General features: G+C 36.0%; 1 protein-coding gene across 1 annotated transcript in view; it reads left to right on the forward strand.

The window, feature by feature from the left end:
- Window positions 1-11,966, forward strand: part of LOC139147319 (steroid 17-alpha-hydroxylase/17,20 lyase-like) — a 55,729-nt gene extending 43,763 nt beyond the window's left edge. The window contains exons 5-10 of the mRNA XM_070718374.1: window positions 827-988; window positions 2,232-2,440; window positions 5,497-5,622; window positions 6,388-6,624; window positions 9,223-9,321; window positions 10,059-11,966. Coding sequence (XP_070574475.1) covers window positions 827-988; window positions 2,232-2,440; window positions 5,497-5,622; window positions 6,388-6,624; window positions 9,223-9,321; window positions 10,059-10,351 — 1,126 coding nt within the window. The 3' untranslated portion in view covers window positions 10,352-11,966. The remainder of the gene's footprint in view (window positions 1-826; window positions 989-2,231; window positions 2,441-5,496; window positions 5,623-6,387; window positions 6,625-9,222; window positions 9,322-10,058) is intronic.
- Window positions 11,967-20,406: the final 8,440 nt, after the last annotated feature.

Below are 20,406 nucleotides of genomic sequence, written 5' to 3' on the forward strand. Positions count from 1 at the left end.
TTAAGGAATGTAGTTACATTCGCGATGTTTTATTCGAAAATTATTTATTTCTTCAAGGGCAAATGCACATAATTTATGCTGTTGGAAATACTGGCCGCTCATAAACAAGACAAGAAACTCAATATATGTGCATCTTTACTTTTATTGTCAAAGTACCATCGACACCCACAAAAAACCAAATGGTTCAGTCCAGGTATTTGCAACTCTGCCATCCGACTGGTCAACAGGAAATCAACCATAGGTGTCTTTTGGCAGGCGTATACGCCAGTCACCTAGGCGACGGTAATCTGCACCACTTATCACCATCGGGAAGGTACTCCTCCCCATATACCACTGGAGATCCCACCCTCAAGGCACTGCGTCATTCGACCAAGCATTGTTATTGTAATTTCCTGCATAAAATTAACAGCGAGGTCAACCGGTCAAAATGTCTTGGCATTTTCTGGCATGCGAAATACAGTCACAAGCTATCCATAGCACGGAAGGTAAAATACTTAGTTGACTACTACACAATAGCCATAATGTCGGATGGAAAAAATAAACAACATTAAACTGTACTGTAGGTTGCGCAAAGCAGAAAATCACTGACCTTCAATTCACTTGATGGCAGGCTTGGTTAAAGGTCATAACAGCATCATTTGCATAAAATCAAATGGCGCCCCATCATAAGTGATTAAAAATCTTTATAAAACTACCATCACACTATGACACATGGTCACATCTTCAAAAACTATAGGCTACCATACAAAGGCGAACAAAGCCTATAGGATTTTGTAGTGTTGAGACGGTAGCACTTTCAGCTTACAGCAGTTTTACCGTCCTGTAGGAATTACGCCAGTGGACACAAATTGGAAAATCTAGTGACGAAGGATGCGTTTCCTCGTCTTAAGAAAAATATTGAAGAAAATGATGGAGAACCGTTTGATCCACAGCCCTTGCTGTTGTTGGTAGTCTCCAATGTGATGGCAACTATGTGTTTTGGTCAAAAGTGAGTATATTGAACCTTTTTCAATATTGGTAAGAGCTTTATGAAACTTACATGGAAATTGATTGGTTGTAAGTTACCAGTAGTTAAAAACGATATGTGGGTACCTTATGAAAGTTTTAATAAAAGTAAAAAATTTCTTAAATCAGACAAATTGGACTTTTTCGTAGAATAGTTTTTCTTCGATTGTTTCCTTCCGGTAAAAATATGACAAAAATGTCAAAATAAGAGTCCACCAGTAACTTCCGACAGCTTGCACCGCAACGGCAGGGCGACAGAAACTGTATGGCAGAATTTTGGGAACATTCAGGTTTTGTTTAAAGGTATTTCTTCATCGCGTCAAATCACAATCATCAGTGCCTATGTGTGAAACGTTAGGACCGAACAAGCTCAGAAACTGCTGCACAAAGTTTCAGTCATGATAACTTACATGGTTTGGATATGTGTTGTGATAAAGCAGAGTTACATTGGCAATGCCTTAGGTAAAGGCACCTACGATCGGCTCAGCCATCTCCACAGCCTCCATTGTAGTGCTTGCTAAAGCAGAAAGTTTCCCTCGTTAAACTAAGATACGTCCTGAAACAAACTAGGTTGGACCTGTTTCAGATATTATTGGAGTAGTGCAAATAGGCGTTGGATTTCTAAATTATGTTTTCTTCTTTCTTCTAACTGAATATATTAAGCAAAACGAAATGATAAAGTTGAATAGGATACATAAAAGCAAACATGCATACCTTTGGTGCAAGTCTGCAATCCCATGGTCACGATTGAATACCATTCTTCAAAAAGATGACCAAAGTTAGTCATTCGAAATGAACAACATCACAGAGTAACATTGCAATAGACTCTGACAGGAATTCTGGTCCAACATTGTAAGAAGAAACAAACTGCTTGCACTTCTAAAGAATATTGGAAAACAGGCATAGTATATTTTAATGTCCAAAAAGAGATATGTCTTGTTAAAATGAAATTACCGAATGTTGTCACAATGGCGATCGAGGATATCGTATTTCGACTGTTATTTAATGGCTAAATATCATCCTAATGAAAACAGTCTTGTTGCGTCGCCTGATTTTGTCACTTTGTCATATAATATTGAATGAGTACTTGGGCGTCACGTCCACTTCCTATGAGGGAAAATACGATCACACTCTTGAAATCGTTCTACAGTTTGGAAATATCTGTACACCAAACATAATATCCTCTTCTCAAAACTCGTAAGACAGTATATTTATTTTTCTTTCAGCTATGAACTTGATGATATCGAGTTCAAGGATATCTTGAAGTTCATCAAAGATTTCAACGAAAGCTTTGGAAATGGTTTATTGGCTGACTTTGTGCCAATATTCAAGTACATACCTACCAACGGCCTTCGTGAATACAAGAAAATCATGAATATGTGGCTTTCTCTTATCCGGTCCAAAGTCGATGACCATAAGATAAAAAGGCAAGAAGGTACGGTTATGACTTCTGCTCAGTGACTGGCACTTGAAAGATGTATATTGTGTTCTTAGGGACAAGTACCCTAGAAAAGTGTAGAGTGGTTAATAATAATTCCATACCTGATATATATTGTAAAATGATAGATCACTATGATCTTTCCTTTCATCATCATTATCATCATCATCATCATCATCACCATCAGCACTGTAACCTCCGTATACATAATAATCTCCATAAATGTAACAACCATATTTGTAATAAGATGCATGAATATACAAGTAATGTAAAGGTAATGAAAACAACAACCTAAAGTGTAATAATATAACACCCATAAATGGAAAAATCAAGAACTATATGTGTAATAATGAGCAAACCATTGAAGAATTGCCATTTAAAATATATTAATTATGTTATTATGAGGGTACTTTCTGTTTTGTCAGTTGAGTGGAACGCAACTTTAACGCTTTGGATAACTTCAACCGTATGTAGACAGTGCCGCCCCACTGCCTATACTTTGATATTATAAAAATTTCTAGTTACTAGTGACCTTGATTGGCAAATATGAGCCGTCATAAGTGGTGTTGTAAACGTTTGAAAGTCTGAATATCTGTCTCTGAAGCGCATTCTACCTTAAATATGCACTTGGAAACCGGCCTAATATCTTAATCATCTGCTCGATTAATTTCTTTTTTTATACGAATTTTATTTATTTTGTAGTAAATGAAATGAACAGTGACCCGTGCGGGACTTGAACCCACATCCCGTTTTCTTTTCATTCCTTATTTCATTTCTTTATTTCTATGATTTAAGGGTTTTGTTGCAAAACAGGCTAGAGTCGTTATAGGTTATGCGTAATTTGGAGTTTGTGGTGCCAGAACTCTGGTTGGTTGTTTCTATTTGATTTTGGATAAATTTCAAGCCTTTCCTTAGTGCTTGTATATTGAAGTTTATCGAGGGTTGTGTAAAGGGCTTGTGAAAGGAAAGAAACTTTCACCGTTCGTTTGTTTCATGTGATAGGCAACACTGTTTGTGTCAAGGGTAGCCGTCTGTAATGGCCTTCAAGTAAACTCTTTTGTTGAAAGAGGCAATGCCTGGTTTCGGCTTTATCTGACGAGCATATTTTTTGTTTTATTTAAGAACTGTTTTTGAGATATTAAAGTCTTTCACCATCTGCAACAAAAATATCACCTCAACATATGTTCTAAACTCTGGCAACCATTAATGTAGCAAAATCAACAACTTCTTTCACAAAATGTTCACAACAACCCTTGATAACTTCGAAGCAGAAGCACTATTTGCAGAACTTTAACTCTATCGAAACGTGAAAAAGTCAAAGAACCAGAGTCATTGTCAAAGATATATTAATCTTAACAACATAAATAGATTAATATTCCGTGACTTAGTACCGCAATATAACAATTCTGTCTACTCTTGTTGAGAAAAAAGGGCTATTAAAAACCTACAACTATGAAACCAGGCAATACAAGATAAATAGGGGTTATCCCAAGCTCTTGAAAAGTACTGTGAAGCTGATAACAAAAAAAAGTTACAAGTAACTACAGTCATATGCCAAGGACAGTGCTATTCAACCGTGTTTCGCTATGTGGCCTACCATACGATTCGTTGAACCTACCTTTATTTCTTTCATACATCATCATCAAGAACAAAACTATGCTGTTAACTAAAACAACTTTCAATGGCCGAAATCTTTTCTGTATTGAAGAATGGAAGAAGTCTATGCAGATAATGTACTTCTCCGGTGCATGCGTATGCTTTTTGCCAATCTGTATCGTAAGCTGCTGGAAAGTGTTACCTTGGCAAAGTTGTGCATATTATATTGGTCAACCGGAAACAGAAACTCCCAGCAAAATTGTGCCTTCAAAAGATATATTTTGGATGTCAAATCCATCGATAAAGATATTATAACAGCTCAATTAATGTGGTCTATCAGCATTAAATTTAGTGTTTTTAATGATTATTTCATTTAAGGTTACTATGTTTTTACAACTATAGTTGTGTTTAATACTTATATGGTTGTTTTTTCATCATATTTACGGACGATGTTACTTTTTTGTCATCCATTTCAGTACAATAATAGGGTTGGTATAACATTAATTGCGATTATTACATTTAGGCGATACCGACGGATTCAAAGCGCGCATTGTTTGCTATCGATGGCACGCGCACTCTTGCACGTGCAAAATCTGACTATTCCGTTTTCGACTCCTGGTTGTTTGAAAATGCTCAAAACCCTTAAACTCTCTCAATTGTTAATCAATTTAGCTGACTTCGGTAGGATTATTAAATTCATAAATGCGAATATAGATGAGAAAGCGTTTCTAAAATTTCTGGACCGTAAGTGAGATATCGCCGTAAAACCCTTCAAAATTTCACAAAATGACACAGTAGATATTTTCCTGTTAAAAATCGTTTGCACTTGAACAGATAACCTAATCCATGCTAGGGGCTCTAAACAGATATCTCATTTGTTACATTAATAATAATAATAATATTTATTTCTTACACGCACTACACATACGTCTCAGTGCGATTTACATATTTAAAAAAAGAAACAAACAAATACTAGAAACCATCAACAGCAATAGAAGAAAACGAAAACAAACAATGTCAAAATCTATCAACACCTGTACCATTCTCGTACAATAAACAAAAGACGGTGATAAAAAAATTAAAAAAAAATTAATTGATAAAAATAAAATAAAACAAAAGATTCTGAAATTTGGAAAATTAGGTGCAAATTTGAAGGAGCTTAAACGTTTTAAAATAGAGCTGTAAGAATTTGTATATGTGTGACGTCACTGACCAATCGCGCGACAAACCTGCGTCTTTTGGAATCGTATGGTTCTGTAAATCTTTTTATGCAAAGAAAATCATGAAAAATTGTATTTTGATAGATTTTGGAAATTACCCTTAGCAACCGTTGCTTAGCAATTTGAATCCTTCGGTATCGCCTAAAGGTCATAAATGACCATTATTGATTTTTGATCAAGCACTTAATAATAAGCCTTGTTAATTGTTCTTTTCATTATCAACGATTGGATCTTCAGGGAACGTCTTTGACCTTGTCGATGACGTCCTGAAGATCCAAGCGGAAGCAAAGGCTGCAGGTGAAGACCAAGCTGATTCGTTGACAGACGTTAATGTACGACAAATAGTTTCAGATATCTTTATTGGTAAATTAATTTTACTATGTAATTACTCGAGAAGAGGTTTTAAGATACTTGGGAAACGAGAGTTTCTTCCATCTTCTGATATTCGAAAAATCAAGAAAATTTGTATAAGCTGTAACTTCTTTAAAAAATTGAGATTTTAAGCGGTACAGTTTGTAAGAAAAGTCCTTCTTTCTGGATTGTAATTGCCAATCCTCTTCCAGTCAAAGATATCTTTATTTACAATTTTGGTCATATGCCTGGTACATTTTGAACATATATATATATATATATATATATATATATATATATATATATATATATATATATATATATATATATATATATATATATATAACCTATATATAGATATATAAACCTATGTATATACAAACACATACATATGTCATACATACATACATACATTACATTACACTACATTTTACAACTTAAGCTATTTCCTCGTAGTTAACAACAAAGAAGACTAATTGCGCAATCTTTGAAAACCATATTCCAAAAACGAGGACACCAATGAAGTTAAGTTTTAACACAGCCTCTTCTTAAATAGCTGTAGCAGAATCTACTAAACTTGGTGTACAGTGGTGTATGTAGATGCCATAAATTTCAACAAAACTCTTGAACGTTCCATCACGACTGCATTTTGTCAACAGTATTGTCATATAAATTTGGGCAATTTTTTTATTGGATCAAATTGCCACGGATAGCGTTGAAGTCATAGACCATTGAAAAAATGGAATAATAGTAATCATATTTCTTCTCTTCACACAGCCGGGATTGACTCTACTATTAATACTATGAATTGGTGCATATCCTACTTGGTAAACTACCCGGATGTACAGAAAAAGGTACAAGAGGAAATAGATGACGTCGTCGGACAAAGACTACCGGTATTATCTGATAAGGGTAAATTACCATACTGTGAAGCAGTTATTCATGAAGTAATGAGAATAAGAACAGTAGCACCTGTCGCGCTTCCCCATGAAACTATCGAGGATACCTCTGTCGGTAGGTACTTCGAAATCTTATGAAGGTACTCCGAACAGGACAAATGCATTTAAGTGACCTTACCTAGGTTTATGTAGCTTCCCTAAGTATGGGAAATCTGTTTTTACTTGCAAAAGAATTTTGATTTTCATCACACAATTTCATGCTTTTGTCATCATTGCTTTGTTAAAGAGTAGACGGAAAACTTAAGTCGCGTACTGGTCATTGCCAACTCAAACCCAAATATCGACCGAAGGCGCGGTGTACAACTAAAAGGAATGAATTGTCTCCTACATCTGACACATCAGGCTTCTCAAATACGCAAAAAAATTACGATAATTGAAATAGTCATCAAGCGCGATTACATAAAGAGAAGGGGCGAGGAATATTCTCATCAGATCAAAAGCTATGATTTGGACGATATTCTTACCCCGTAGGCTGTCAATAATATCACAGAGTAATATCATAGACAGAGTGGCAACACTTGCATGCCTTTTGTTCCATGGTCGTCTCGGTAGACTATTGGCTTTTCATATTAAAATGAGCTTTAAAGGTGTTAAACTTTTTGGAGGCTTGGTTTGTGGTTGATAATTACACGAGATTATGCGAAACATACGACGAGATGGCATCGTACTACCAGTCGCGTAGCAACCATATTTACTTTGTGAGCTCTCAGGCCAGAAACACTGCCTTACGCCAATCAAAACATAAAACGCCAGCAGTTTCATAAATATGTCCTTTCTTGGCGCACGTGTAAAAGACGGTATGACTGACCGTAAACCATTGAGTAAAACCAGACAGTATCGATAAAAGACTTTCAAATTTGGTTCAAACACACTCATTATATATTCATAAAAATATGAGAGGAATTTTTAAAACGGTAAAACCCACTTTCCTGAAGCTCAAAACACTCCCGTTTTCACCAGCACATCATTTCCGATCAGCACCACACGACAACAACAACACAAGCTTTGTCGAACATACTTTCGCTTAACAGTTGGTGAAAATCCGAAAATTATCGAAGGGTGCATGGTCGGCACTCTTCGGAAAAGAGAGCCAAGAGCTTCGTGAGGCGAGGCAAACATGGATTGCTTACGTAACCGCTTCACGCCTTAAACAATAGCTTTTGCCACTCTGTCTATGATATTACTCTGTGATAATATCAACCGAGACAACAAGATTTTGTTGTTTTGTTGGAAAACAGATACTGAAAACTGCATCTTCAGTCGTGGCTTGTATTGGAGTTAGCAGAGACCCTTACACGACCGAATCTTTCAGACTGATTATAGAGTCTCCCACATTCTTTGCCTGAGGGGTAAAGTTCAATAACGACGTCGACCAATGCACAAAAAATGTTCACGCGCAGAAAAGATGATCATTGAACTGAAGTGCCATAGTTCAGCAGCATAGATCAGGTCACTGAGCAGGCAACAGTCTCCTAAACCATGATTTATCACTTTTCGTCATATACCAGATGGCAAAGCAGCGTAAGCAAATAACGATAATATATGATACGATAATATGTGAGGAGTAAAATTTATTGCAACATTTCATTTGAGAGGTCGCTGCACCCAACACAGCGTATTTTGCTCAAAAACACTTTTTTTGCAGATATAAATTCAATTTGAAATAACTTGTTAACCCAAGGTTAAAATATTGGTTGAGTTTACCTTTTAGCTTGTCAAGCAGTCATAAGTTGTTTGATAAAAAAGTGTGAATTTATGCAAATGTATGCAAATCATCCGATTTCCTGGCTTCTATTTTCTCCCCACTTCACAATTTCCAAATAATCTAACTCCACTCTTGCTGGGTCAAATATTCTGAAATTTCCCATCATTTTCCTTAAATGCTATATAACAAAAGGACTTTTTTGTTTGCCAATAAAGTTATTACATTTTGAATAAGAGGTATTTTATTTTTGCTAATCAAGTTTTTAATCACTTTTTGAGTGTCAGTCTTTCAACCCATGCCATTTTAGAATGAGGACAGATAATGCAAAATAAACTAGTCGTTTTTGTTCTACATGTACTCTTCTTCCAAGTGAATTATTACATTTCAGAAAACATTGTCATGTTCTTGACTTAAATTAATTTCTATCATTAATACCAAATTGAGATTTTTAACCCAAATATTCAGCCCTTCATCCTTCGAGTAAGCTATTGCTACGAAACTAAACTTTAGATTCTCTGCTTTATATATAGTATGACGGGGTTTCTTTGACATCTTAGATGAGAAATATTCCTTTGAAAAATACTGTGTCGGCAACTCCAGCAAAGGGCAACGGGCAGCTCCAGCTTGAGCGTAATGTAACCCTGTCTCCAGGCCTTTAAAGAGTCTTTCCCTCGGTGTTTATTGAGTAAATTTTCGGTCAATAGGAGAAAGCATCTCAATACTAGTAGTCATTACTATCAACTATGAATTACGGTTTGCTATGATACACTTTTTTTGCTTTACTACCCGAACTGCTGCAATGTTTGCAAAAAACATTTTGTCAAGATTAAATCAACATTGCTTATGAAAATAAGAGAGCACGAAAGTAATTTACAGTTGAAGTTATGATGGCATAAGATATCTACGCGGATTTACATTTGCTGACAATAAGGAATAATTCTTACTTAGGTGGTTATAACGTTCCCAAAGGAACCCAAATATGGACAAACTTGTGGAAGCTTCACTTTGATGAGAAATACTGGAAAGAGCCTCAAAAATTCCGCCCAGGTAGGTTGAGTTAAAAATGTCGCACTTTCTGAAACAAGGTCACTATGCGGCGAGAAGGGAAAATGAGATGATAGCTCCTTTAATCCTAGCGAACGCCCTTTTATTTTGATTTTTTTTATTGTTTTTCATAAATTTCCCGACAAACCTGAAAGAAAAAGCGTGGCGGGTATTGTCATTTTGTTAGGGCACACTCGATCTGCTGAAATGACCTCAGTGATTGAACAGAGTGATGTGATAGGTCAGTTTCACCTAAGCTGACACAAGTACGATAATGCATGCCAAATTTGTTGACGATAAAAATTTCTGAATCAACTAATCACTCTTCAGGTGACAGCTGGCAGAATGAAAAGTTGTCGCACTCCAAAAAGCAAAATAGACAGTATTACTCTTGTAGTTCATTTAGAGTAATCTTGTCCTATGGTTATTGCATAGAACTTCTTGCTATTCGTTGTAAACATTTTTAGGGTTCAAACAACATGATCCACTGGGTGCGCGATGTATCAGAATAATAATGCACGCGACATTGTTTCTATAATTGATATAAACAAACAACATTAAGCGATTTCCTGTGATTTGTAATATTATGGTCGTGGTGTATGCTAAAGTCTAGGTAAAAACTTCAATTGGAATGCATAACGAATAAAAACCTCCGTTGCATGACTTCGTTTGAAACGTTTTACATGCATAGAATGGTTTACATCTCATGTAGCTTAACTTTTCATTTTTTCTGCTTATAGAACGATTTTTGGATGAGGATGGCCGGGCTTTGCTGAAACAAGACAGTTTCCTTCCATTCTCTGCAGGCCGTCGTGTATGCGTTGGAGATGTTTTGGCAAAGAATGAAATGCTACTGTTACTCACCTGTTTATTTCAGCAGTTTACTTTCTCACCGCCACCAGGCAAAGATAAACCAAGTTTGGAACCAACTTTTGCAGGTCTTGCCACAAGATGTATTCCTTACAAAGTAGTTGCTAGAGAACGCATTTCTGGAGAATCTGGCACTCCTTTAGCCTGGTTGCATCATTCTTGAGAATACGTCTTGATGTACTGGTGAAAGTCGATAAAATATTCCACCCCAATTTGGGCGATTAGTTTGAATGGATATATTTGAATCAGCAGATATCACACACAAAAGCCTGAGTCCATAGTATTCAAATCAGAAACTTTCAAGGCTTGATGCCTACCAATATACTGCTTTTACTTATTTATGATTACCTAAAAGGTCATAGATGGAAAAAATCGACAAAACACTTATTAAGACAGTTCCTGGCATTTCTTAATATCATGTGGGCAAAGATACAGGTGATTCATAAGCTATTTTCCACTTGAATAACTAAATTAGGCCGTGGGCTAGGGGAGGGTAGATCTTCTTGTGCGTCCTCCGCACTAGATAACAAAATGTATTTTTTTCAGAAGCCTTTGCATCCCTAGAATAAGAAATAGAGTTTTAAACGAAAAATATGGTTTGAAGGGTACCGCAAAATCAAGATTTTGCGACCCATGTACATTTTTGCCAAACATATCTTCTTGTAAGCAATCTGATGAGCTCTTTTTAGTATAACCTGGCTTGAGGGGTATAATTTTAAAGACAATATATTTTTCTTCAAAATGACATATTGTATACGGAATATCTTCTATAGTTTTTACCTTTTTTACCAAGGCATAATATAGAAGGCAATGCTTTGTATTAAATCTCATTTATTTGCTACAGGTACATGTCAGAAATATGAAATAGACTTTTATCAGGAAAAATATTCAAATGCAATAGCTGTAACGGCCATATTTTGAAGGGTACCGCAATATCACAGTATAGCCGACTCGCATGCATTTTTGTTAAATCTGTCTTCTTTTAAGTCATCTGCTGAGCTTCCTTTTTACAACACAAAATGGTTGGTTGGGTATTATTAGGAAAGCATTTTATGTACTTTTAAATGACATATTATAACATACAATATATTCTATATTTATAATGAAATATGACCAAAACTCACCCAATAGCCCAAAGTTTACATTTGAAAATTACTGTCACAGCTAATCTCAAATTCTACCAAAGTTTTGCCTAGAAAAAATACAAAAGGCAAGGCTTATGAAGTCTGTTTTATTTGCTACACGGATATGTCCGAAATATGAAATACACTTTTAAGAGAAAAATATTGAGATGCTATAGCTGTAATGGTAATATTTTGAAGGGTACCACAAAATCGGATTTATCGAATCGCATGTTTTTTTCTTTCTTCTTGTAAGTCATCTGCTGAGCTTAGTTTTTAACATAACGTAGTGTGTTTGAAATCATTGGAAATACAATTAATTTGTCTTTAAAGTGACATACTGTAATATGCAATATATGCTATCAATTTTATTGAATAGGGTCAAAACTTACGGCCTATTTAATGGTTTATATTGCAAATTAGTGTTACAGCTAATCTCAAATTCTACCAAATTTGACAAAAGGCAATGCTTTGTATGAAATCTGTTTTATTTGCTACTTGGAAATGTCACACGTATGAAATAAACCATTTAACGGGAATATGTTACGATTGAGTTGCAATTTGGATCATATTTTTAGGGGTACCAAGATTTTTATCAACCAAGTCTTTATGAAAGTTGTCAGCCGACCTAAATTTGATACATAACCCAGTATTGTAGGATAGCGTTGGAAATCATATTTTAGTCTTCATTTTGGCATATTATAAAGTGTACTATCATCGACAGTTTTCATGCAATAGCACGAAAACTTATACCCCTACTCCCAAGTTCCATTTACAAAGTAAAGCTGTCCGCCAATAGGTAGTTTTAGCATTCAATTTATATATATGCTAATATTATTTATAACACGCCAATGCTCATTCCGTGTCGCCATTCGCCAGAATACGTCACGTGACGAGGAAATAGATACGTCTAGTCCCCACCAGATCGACAAAAGTGACGTCAGAGGGTATTTTTTGAAAAGGTATCTCCCTAGGAAAATAGTTCTGACCAAATTTGGAAAAGTGCCCGGTCACGTGACCGTAGTGTCGTCTGCAGCTTTGCAACAATGGCGGGTGACTATCGAACGTGATGTGCGCCCGTTATAGGTGACGACACATTCCCTAAAAAAGATTTTCCAATATTTTCCAATATTCCAACAACGTAGGAACTTGAACAGCTCATCGACGGAAAAGATTAAAGTGCAACTAAGGATGTCGCTGGGTATGCTTCGAATATTTTTTGAAAGAAAGTGATGCCATGTACAACTGAAACCGCTGTCGAAACATCGCCAAGTAAACTTGTCACAATGGATTGTTGCGGTGCAAAATATCAAAACACATTAAAAACTGTATAACAATACAACATGAGCATGTGGTGTGTTATAAATCACCTATAGCCTGGTCTTTATTCGGGCTATAGCGCTCGTCTATTACCCCTCGTGGCTGTGTGTTACCAGAAAAACATCGCTATACCCCTCGGCCTACGGCCTCGGGGCATAGCGATATGTTTCCGGTAACACACGGCCCCTCGGGGTAATAGACGGGCGCTATAGCCCTCATGACCAGGCAATAGGTGTCTAATAGTGCTCAGCCCTTGGTGTCGCGCCAGGCGTTGAGATTAAAAATGTCATTCATGATTAGTAATCGTAAAGGATAAAATAGAATTAATTGTTACTTTCGATATACGTTTGTACAACTATAACCGGTTTACCCTCTGAGTTCTGATGAAAACACTTCACGTACACGATGCCAGACCCTGTAGGTATAGATTTTCTGTAATGTGTAAAAAAGTTCGACAAAAATTTGCAATTTTTACCATGATAGCTACCTATTGTTTTTAACAAGGGACGTATTGTGCCACCATTTACGTTGCAATAGTAACTGTACCGCCCAACTTCCGATATTGTAAGCTGAAAACCAGTGTTCCGTCTAAAAACAGCAAATTTTGCACCAAGTTATTGACACAGGGGGTGCTTTTCTAAGATTCAATCCAAGCATTCTTTGCGAATGTTCTCGTTCATATGCACGACAGTTTTCTCTCTTCTTCTATTTTTTAGGCTTGATAGTGACGATATTTTGTATCAACGACAGGGTGGATAATATAATTACCAGCAAATAAAAAAGATATATTTTATTAATGGCATGCTATAAAATAATAGCGAGCACGTTTCGTATTTTTTTATTTACGAGCACTCAAAAAAATATCGCGGCGCCAACGAAAGTAGGATACACTTCCGGTTATTCACATAGTATATTACAAATATGCGCATGCGTAGTCAGTAAGCCGCTGGCGCGACTATTAACAAGACACACTTTTTTATGAAACCGATTTTATTTGTTACATAGACATTTTCAAACTATGAAATATACCTACGTTTAACGGGATAATAAATATGATCTAATAGCTGTTGAATCATGTTTGAAGGGTAGTAGGATATATTTTGCTGAACCCTTAAAATTTTACGAAAATAAGTCTCCATGTAGGCCCTAAGTTATCTTCAAACCTGAATTTGATAACGTAACCCAGATTGTAAGGTATCATTAGAAAGAATTTTCATCCCTTTTTATATTGACATATTATAAAGTGTATTATCATCTTAGCTTGTAATGAAATAGCAAAAAATACTTCACCAGCAACTGAATTTCGCTGTATGATGCAGCACCGCTGGCTATGGTATTTCATTCACCCATCTTATCGACAGCAAAATTCTACCGCAAATACGATCATTCTTTCGTTTTCATGTATACTTGTATACTTTACATTACGTCGGATTCTTCATGAAATGGAGATTGCACTCCCAGAGGATGAAGCGATTTTCAAAGAAGGCGACAATCCATATATTCTCGTGAGATATGAACTTTTCTATAGTGAATTTGGCATACCCACAGCATCCGACTTTCAATATCACAAAGGGTCGTCTCAAAACTCAGGTCTGGCTATGGTTATGTATATTACACTAATCGCGGTCCTGTTCAACAGCCTGTCGCTGAATACAATGGTCACAACTTTTTCCTATCCTCCAATAATGTTTACTACACACATACCATTTTGGAAAGAAAGAAAGAACAAAGATAGACCACACTATTATTTATTCTGAAATGATACAACAGAGAGGCTATACATTAGTTTCATCCCTCAGAAGGGAGAGGTTCTATGTAAGACAGGCCGGTCTCGCCTGCCTTAATGAAAGCCTTGAAGCATATGTCTATTGCATCCTTGGCGCACAAGCGAATATTCCTAGTACTGTAATAGGCCATAGTGGCAGCGCACAGCAAGTAAGAAAAGAATTCGGCGTTTTCCTCGAAGCTGAAATTTATAACACTGACAAAGTAATCAGTTATGGGCGATACCAAAAAAACAATAACAAATACGGGTGTAAAACATGATATGGCTATTTCGCCTAGTTTACTTCTCTTACCGTCTTAAATGGTCATTCTTTTGGGTCCGGCGATTGCAGATAAGGATAATGACCTGCAATACGCAATAGAAAGTAGGGCCTTTGGGGTAAACGGAGATATAAATACAGAAATCAAAGAAAGTGCCGACCATGAGGCAACAACGGACAACAAGGATGCTTTGCAGTGGCAGGAGCTGCCTCACACGAAAGTGAATGCTACCGCAAACACTGCAGCTGTCGGAGATGCTGCTGTTGCAAAAAATGCTGTTGCAGAAGATGACACTATCGTAGAAGACCCCATTCATGAATATAGCAAAAATGGTTTGTTATCTTTAGTCATATTCATTGAATTTATGTACAGTGTATAGTTAAAAGGTGACATACTTTACCCAAACTCGAATGGCAAATTCCATGAGCTTGCAAAGTAAACAAATGTCGGTGTAAGAGCACATGGATACGGCATACAATGGCAATGTTTCAAGTTCAAGTTCCACGGTAAAATAAGAAACATTCACACGGTGCAACTGAGTTACAGCTAGTTAGTATATCTAGTGAAACACAATGTCGCTGTACTGAGCGAGGTCCTGATTTGACTCTCGGCTAGTGAACTTTGTAATTTTACCTGTGGAAAAGCCCGATTCTCCGATATTTCATTATGACATCGTTCACAGTGTTGAGGAGGCGCTGCATTTCTGCGGCGATACTGGTTTTGGACACGCCTGTCAATCGTTTTTAGCTCACGTGTTCACACGAGGGCTAATGTCATAGCGATGTCTCTCTGTCTATTCGTGTGTGTCTGTCTGTCTGTTTACACGATAACTCAAAAACGCCTGAACAGATTCAAGTCAGATTTGGTACACAGGTACCATATACTACTTTCAAGGACTGATTAGGTTTTGGTTTGTGTGGCTTGCATATTAATGTAGTTATGCAATATCAATTTTTTCCGTACAATGGTTTCCCTGCAGACGATAATGACAATGTAGACATATATCAAGAAATACTTAACAAAAATTCATGAAACTTTTCACAGATGACAATCTCAGAATATCATGATTATACTGTGAGTGTCAAGTCAATTATCTGCTCATTTGCATATTTAATGAACTTTTGTTATTAGTGACATAACTCTGTAATTCCTGCACCAAACTTGATGATACGTGCACCAAATATTGATTTGATAAATATATATATATATATATATATATATATATATATATATATATATATATATATATATATATATATATATATATATATATATATATATATATATATATATATATATATATATATATATATATATATATATATATATATATATATAATTATACTAAGAAGCATTGGGCAGTGTCAAGTTAAGAAATAGCTCCTTTGCATATTTTATGAAGTTTTATAATCAGTCATATAACTCCAATATAACTGCACCAAATGTAATGAATTTTGCTACAGATACTGATCTGACTGATATCTAACTGTGGTGTAAAGCACTGAGTAGTGTCAAGCTAATAAAGGGTTCATTTGCATATTCAATTAACTTTGTAATTAGGTATATAACTCTGAAATTACGGCACCCAAGTCAGTGAAATCTGGTACAGATATTGATCTGATAAATATCTAATTGTACTGACAAGTATTTGCCAGTGTCAAGTTAACAAGAAGCTAATTTGCATATTTTATGAAGTTTTATAATTAGTCATACAATTCCGATATAACTGTTACATGTGATGAATTCTGCTGCAGATACTGATCTGACTGATATCTAGCTGTGGTGTAAAGCACTTAGTAGTGACAAGTTCAGTGAGGGTTCATTTGAATATTCAATTAACTTTGTAATTAGGTTTATGACTCTGAAATTATGGCACCAAAGTCAGTGAAATCTGGTACAGATATTGATCTGATAAATATCTAATTGTACGTACAAGCATTTGGCGGTATCAAGTTAACAAGAAGCTCATTTGCATATCTTATGAAATTTTGTAATTAGTCATTTAACTCCGAAATAACTGCACCAAATGAGATGAAATCAGCTGCAGATACTGATATGACAGATATCTTATTGTGGTGTAAAGCATTTAGTTATGTGGAGTTAATTAAGGGTTCATTTGCATTTTTAATGAACTTTGTAATTAGTGATATTACTCCCAAATTACAGCATTACATTTGATGAAACTTGATACAGATATTGATCTGATAAATATTTAATTGTACTGAGAAGCATTTAGTGTGTCAAGTTAATAATTAGCTCATTTACATATTAAATACAGTTTTGCAATTAGTGATTTAACTCTAAGAGTACCGTTCGAAAGTTGATGAAATCTGCTACATATCATGATATAACTGTCTGATTGTTCTTATTACACGCCTCTCAAGGATGTCGATTATATTGGTATGAATTGGGCTCATTGACAGGAATATTGAAAAACATAATACACTAAATCCTCGTCAGAGATAGTTACTCTGGCAGTAGACCGTATACACGGCTAGTCTTATCAGAAGTCTGTCTTCTACTCCGCGTCGTGTGCTCAATTGAACTGCTGTCAAAATATACAATGTCTGTCTTTGTTCTTGTGTTTTGGTAAGTGATAATCCTTAGGTCTGCAAATGTTGCCAAACATCTCCTTGCCCGTTGTTTTGTCACTTTATACGAGACAGGTCAACGGTACAATTGTTGTACAGTAATTCATGTCATATTGTATTATTTATACGACGAGGACGTCATGTCTGCTGCCGATCAACAGCATAGTGTGAACTGGCATGCACTGACTCATGGAGTGTAGATTGTAGAGAAACTGTCTATGATTTACTCTACGGAAGAGCAACTCAACATTCCAATATCAGACAGTCAGCATCTTGTGAAAACAACAACATAGCAGTGGAAATTGTAATAGTCACCAGTAAAACTCTTCACAGATGAAAGCAAAATTGCTTCAAACAAACGAAACTGCATGTTCAATGGATGAAAACTAACATCGTGGACGTGAATAAAAATAATCAGTGGCGGACGTGACGGTACCGGTGTGGTGAGACTATTCTATTTAGGTGACGGGAATGAGCAAGGTCAATGGACCGAGAAAGTGCTGTCATGGGAACTCCAGCGTCCCTTTGTTTTGAAATCTTTTAATAATTTCTTTAATCTAAAAGTAATCTCACCAACTTTAACGACCAATTATACTCTCCTAACCTTTCAATATTTGAGTAATACTAGGGTAGGGGCTTAAACACGGATATAAAGCATTTGTTAAATACAACGATATCAAACAGCTATAGATGTAAACTGGCGCGAAATGGTTTGATCCATGCAGAAGCTTGCATAGGGAGATCGAATGGAGATAACACAGGAGACGCAGTGTATGTTTACCATTAAAACTGACCAAAATACTTGGGTGTTTTCCTAGGGATATTGGAAGATAGCGAGGGAAATTGATACGGTCGTATCAAAGTTGGGCTTCAGTACAAATTGGCGTCTTGCTTTTGGCATGCCTAAGATAAGCCCAAAACAAATCCGAAGCAAGCCTGAGATCCATAAGCTAGCTTGCAACACCACATTATCTCCTACAAATCACACATACATGTAATGAAGTAGCAATGATAGTTATCACCTTCAGACTCAATTGCCCCGGAGAAGGTGAGAATGAAAAATGCAGACTTGCTGTCAAGATGGGCATGGTTTAGGCTTGCTTTAGCTAGCCATATGCAAGCCTAAAGCAAGCCAAGACTATAGTCTTATGCTTGCTTTCAGTCATCCTTTGGCATGCCTTTCTGAACGGTAGTTTTGCTGTGTACTGTAACTGCTTCACTGTAGTACCGAATAAGTGAGCCCACTGTGAAAAGAACAGCGGCATTGGGCACTGTGCCACAAGAAAATGACAATCTGAATTGTATAATACTTATACAACATTCTGTAATCTAAAAAAAATTAAAGAAATGTACAGAAAGGCAAAAAGTTGCATCTCTGTCACTACAGTCTCTGAGTACATGTGTACGTTGGATCTACCAGAGCATTCTCCTATGACGTTTCATTGCTCGACATATGGCTGTCAAACAAGTCCAGTTTCCAGGTCAGATCTTTCAGATCTTTGGCTCATCAACGGTAAAAAATATCACTGTAGATTTAATGTTCACTTCTCTGCTATACTTAGATTCTGTAAATGTGACATACACAGAATATGATGGTGAACGCTTTCCGGGTGTCTACAATATCTCTGATTTTCAATAATTGTATTCTTTTGTTGACAACATGTATACATTGTTTTTCTGTCTGTATGTGTTGTTATTTGTGCCTTCCTTTGGCCAGGAGCTGTAACCAGACAAGATAACCAAATAATCATGATGTTGACTTTAACAAAAAACATGTAATGATATTTCATTAAAATTTCAATGAAACAGTGTCAGTGACACTGTGCTCCCATTTTATAAATATACTTAGTGCTAGCCAACACATAACATTGTATTCAAACTGATTGATTACTATGAAAATCCCACTGCAAATCAATCTTATACAGCAGCATATTTGAATTGATTCACCTCATAATGACCTTGGTATCTAGCTTGGCAGTAATGGGATAAACGCTTTCAGAAAAGAGGATTATTCATGACGGGATGCTTGCACCTAAAAAACATTGCACTTTTTGGTGCTCTTTCTGCATGGATAATATGCAATCTAAAGTAGTTATATCAGATATAATCAGACATTACATAACGCTTAGTCAACAACTTCAGATACCAATAGCTTGGCCGGTACTACTTTATGCCAAGGTATTGTACAGTGAAGCGGCACAAACTCAGTCTCGTGTAAACCTTGACAACAGTATTATCATTTCAGGACATCGGAATTTGTTCCTACTTTCATTAATTTGAACTAACATATGGCTTGTAGTATATTTATAGGTCCTATTCTGTGAAAATTAGGGTACAATGTTCAAAGAAGTTCAAGGCGAACGATTATCTGTATGAGTGAAGTGTGTAAGGCAGAGATGTCTTCCCTGTACACCCACTTAATCGCTATCTCTAATCACATATTACAAACAGCTTACGAGATGGCAAATAACTTTAATTAGGAGCTCCATACCCCTTGAAACCCCTATTTCAAGGGGTGAATGTGCATTGAATATGCATTGTTTTTTAGATGGAAACATCCCCTAATGTTGAACAAAATGGCAAATATCCCCCAAAATACAAATATGACAATTTCACCGTCATTTTTATGAATCATGACAGGTTCATTCTAACAACTGGATATCTACATCAAACATGGCATCACTACGCAAAAATAAGCTTATCACGAGAAAAGGTTTTGGAGTTTTGATCTGGAAGGACCGACAGAGAGACATATTACATACAGTCAGACATATTACATGCAGATATTTTGATGCCATATAACCTCGCAGTTGTCATATGTGTATGGAAAACGGGGGCTAAAATTGAAAATTTTGAGCAGAAAAATATTATTGGTTTTGCTTTCATGGCAATTGTGACATTGTCCAATAAGCCAAATTTTGTGCGGAAATAAACAATATTATGACTTGGCTTTCATGATGACTGTGAAAATGTCTGTAAGTTTACTTTATGATCCAAATGTATTAACACGTACATGTACCAGTGGTTTTTAGTGGTCTCCAGTTAGCAAAAAATGAATATTACTTGTGCATGGAAAGTGCAATATTATGCTTTAACCACTGAATCTTTTCAAATCAGACACAGAGATCAATGCTTGCTTT

This window comes from Ptychodera flava, chromosome 13, assembly GCF_041260155.1.
Source record: "Ptychodera flava strain L36383 chromosome 13, AS_Pfla_20210202, whole genome shotgun sequence".
NCBI classification, from domain to species: Eukaryota; Metazoa; Hemichordata; class Enteropneusta; family Ptychoderidae; genus Ptychodera; species Ptychodera flava.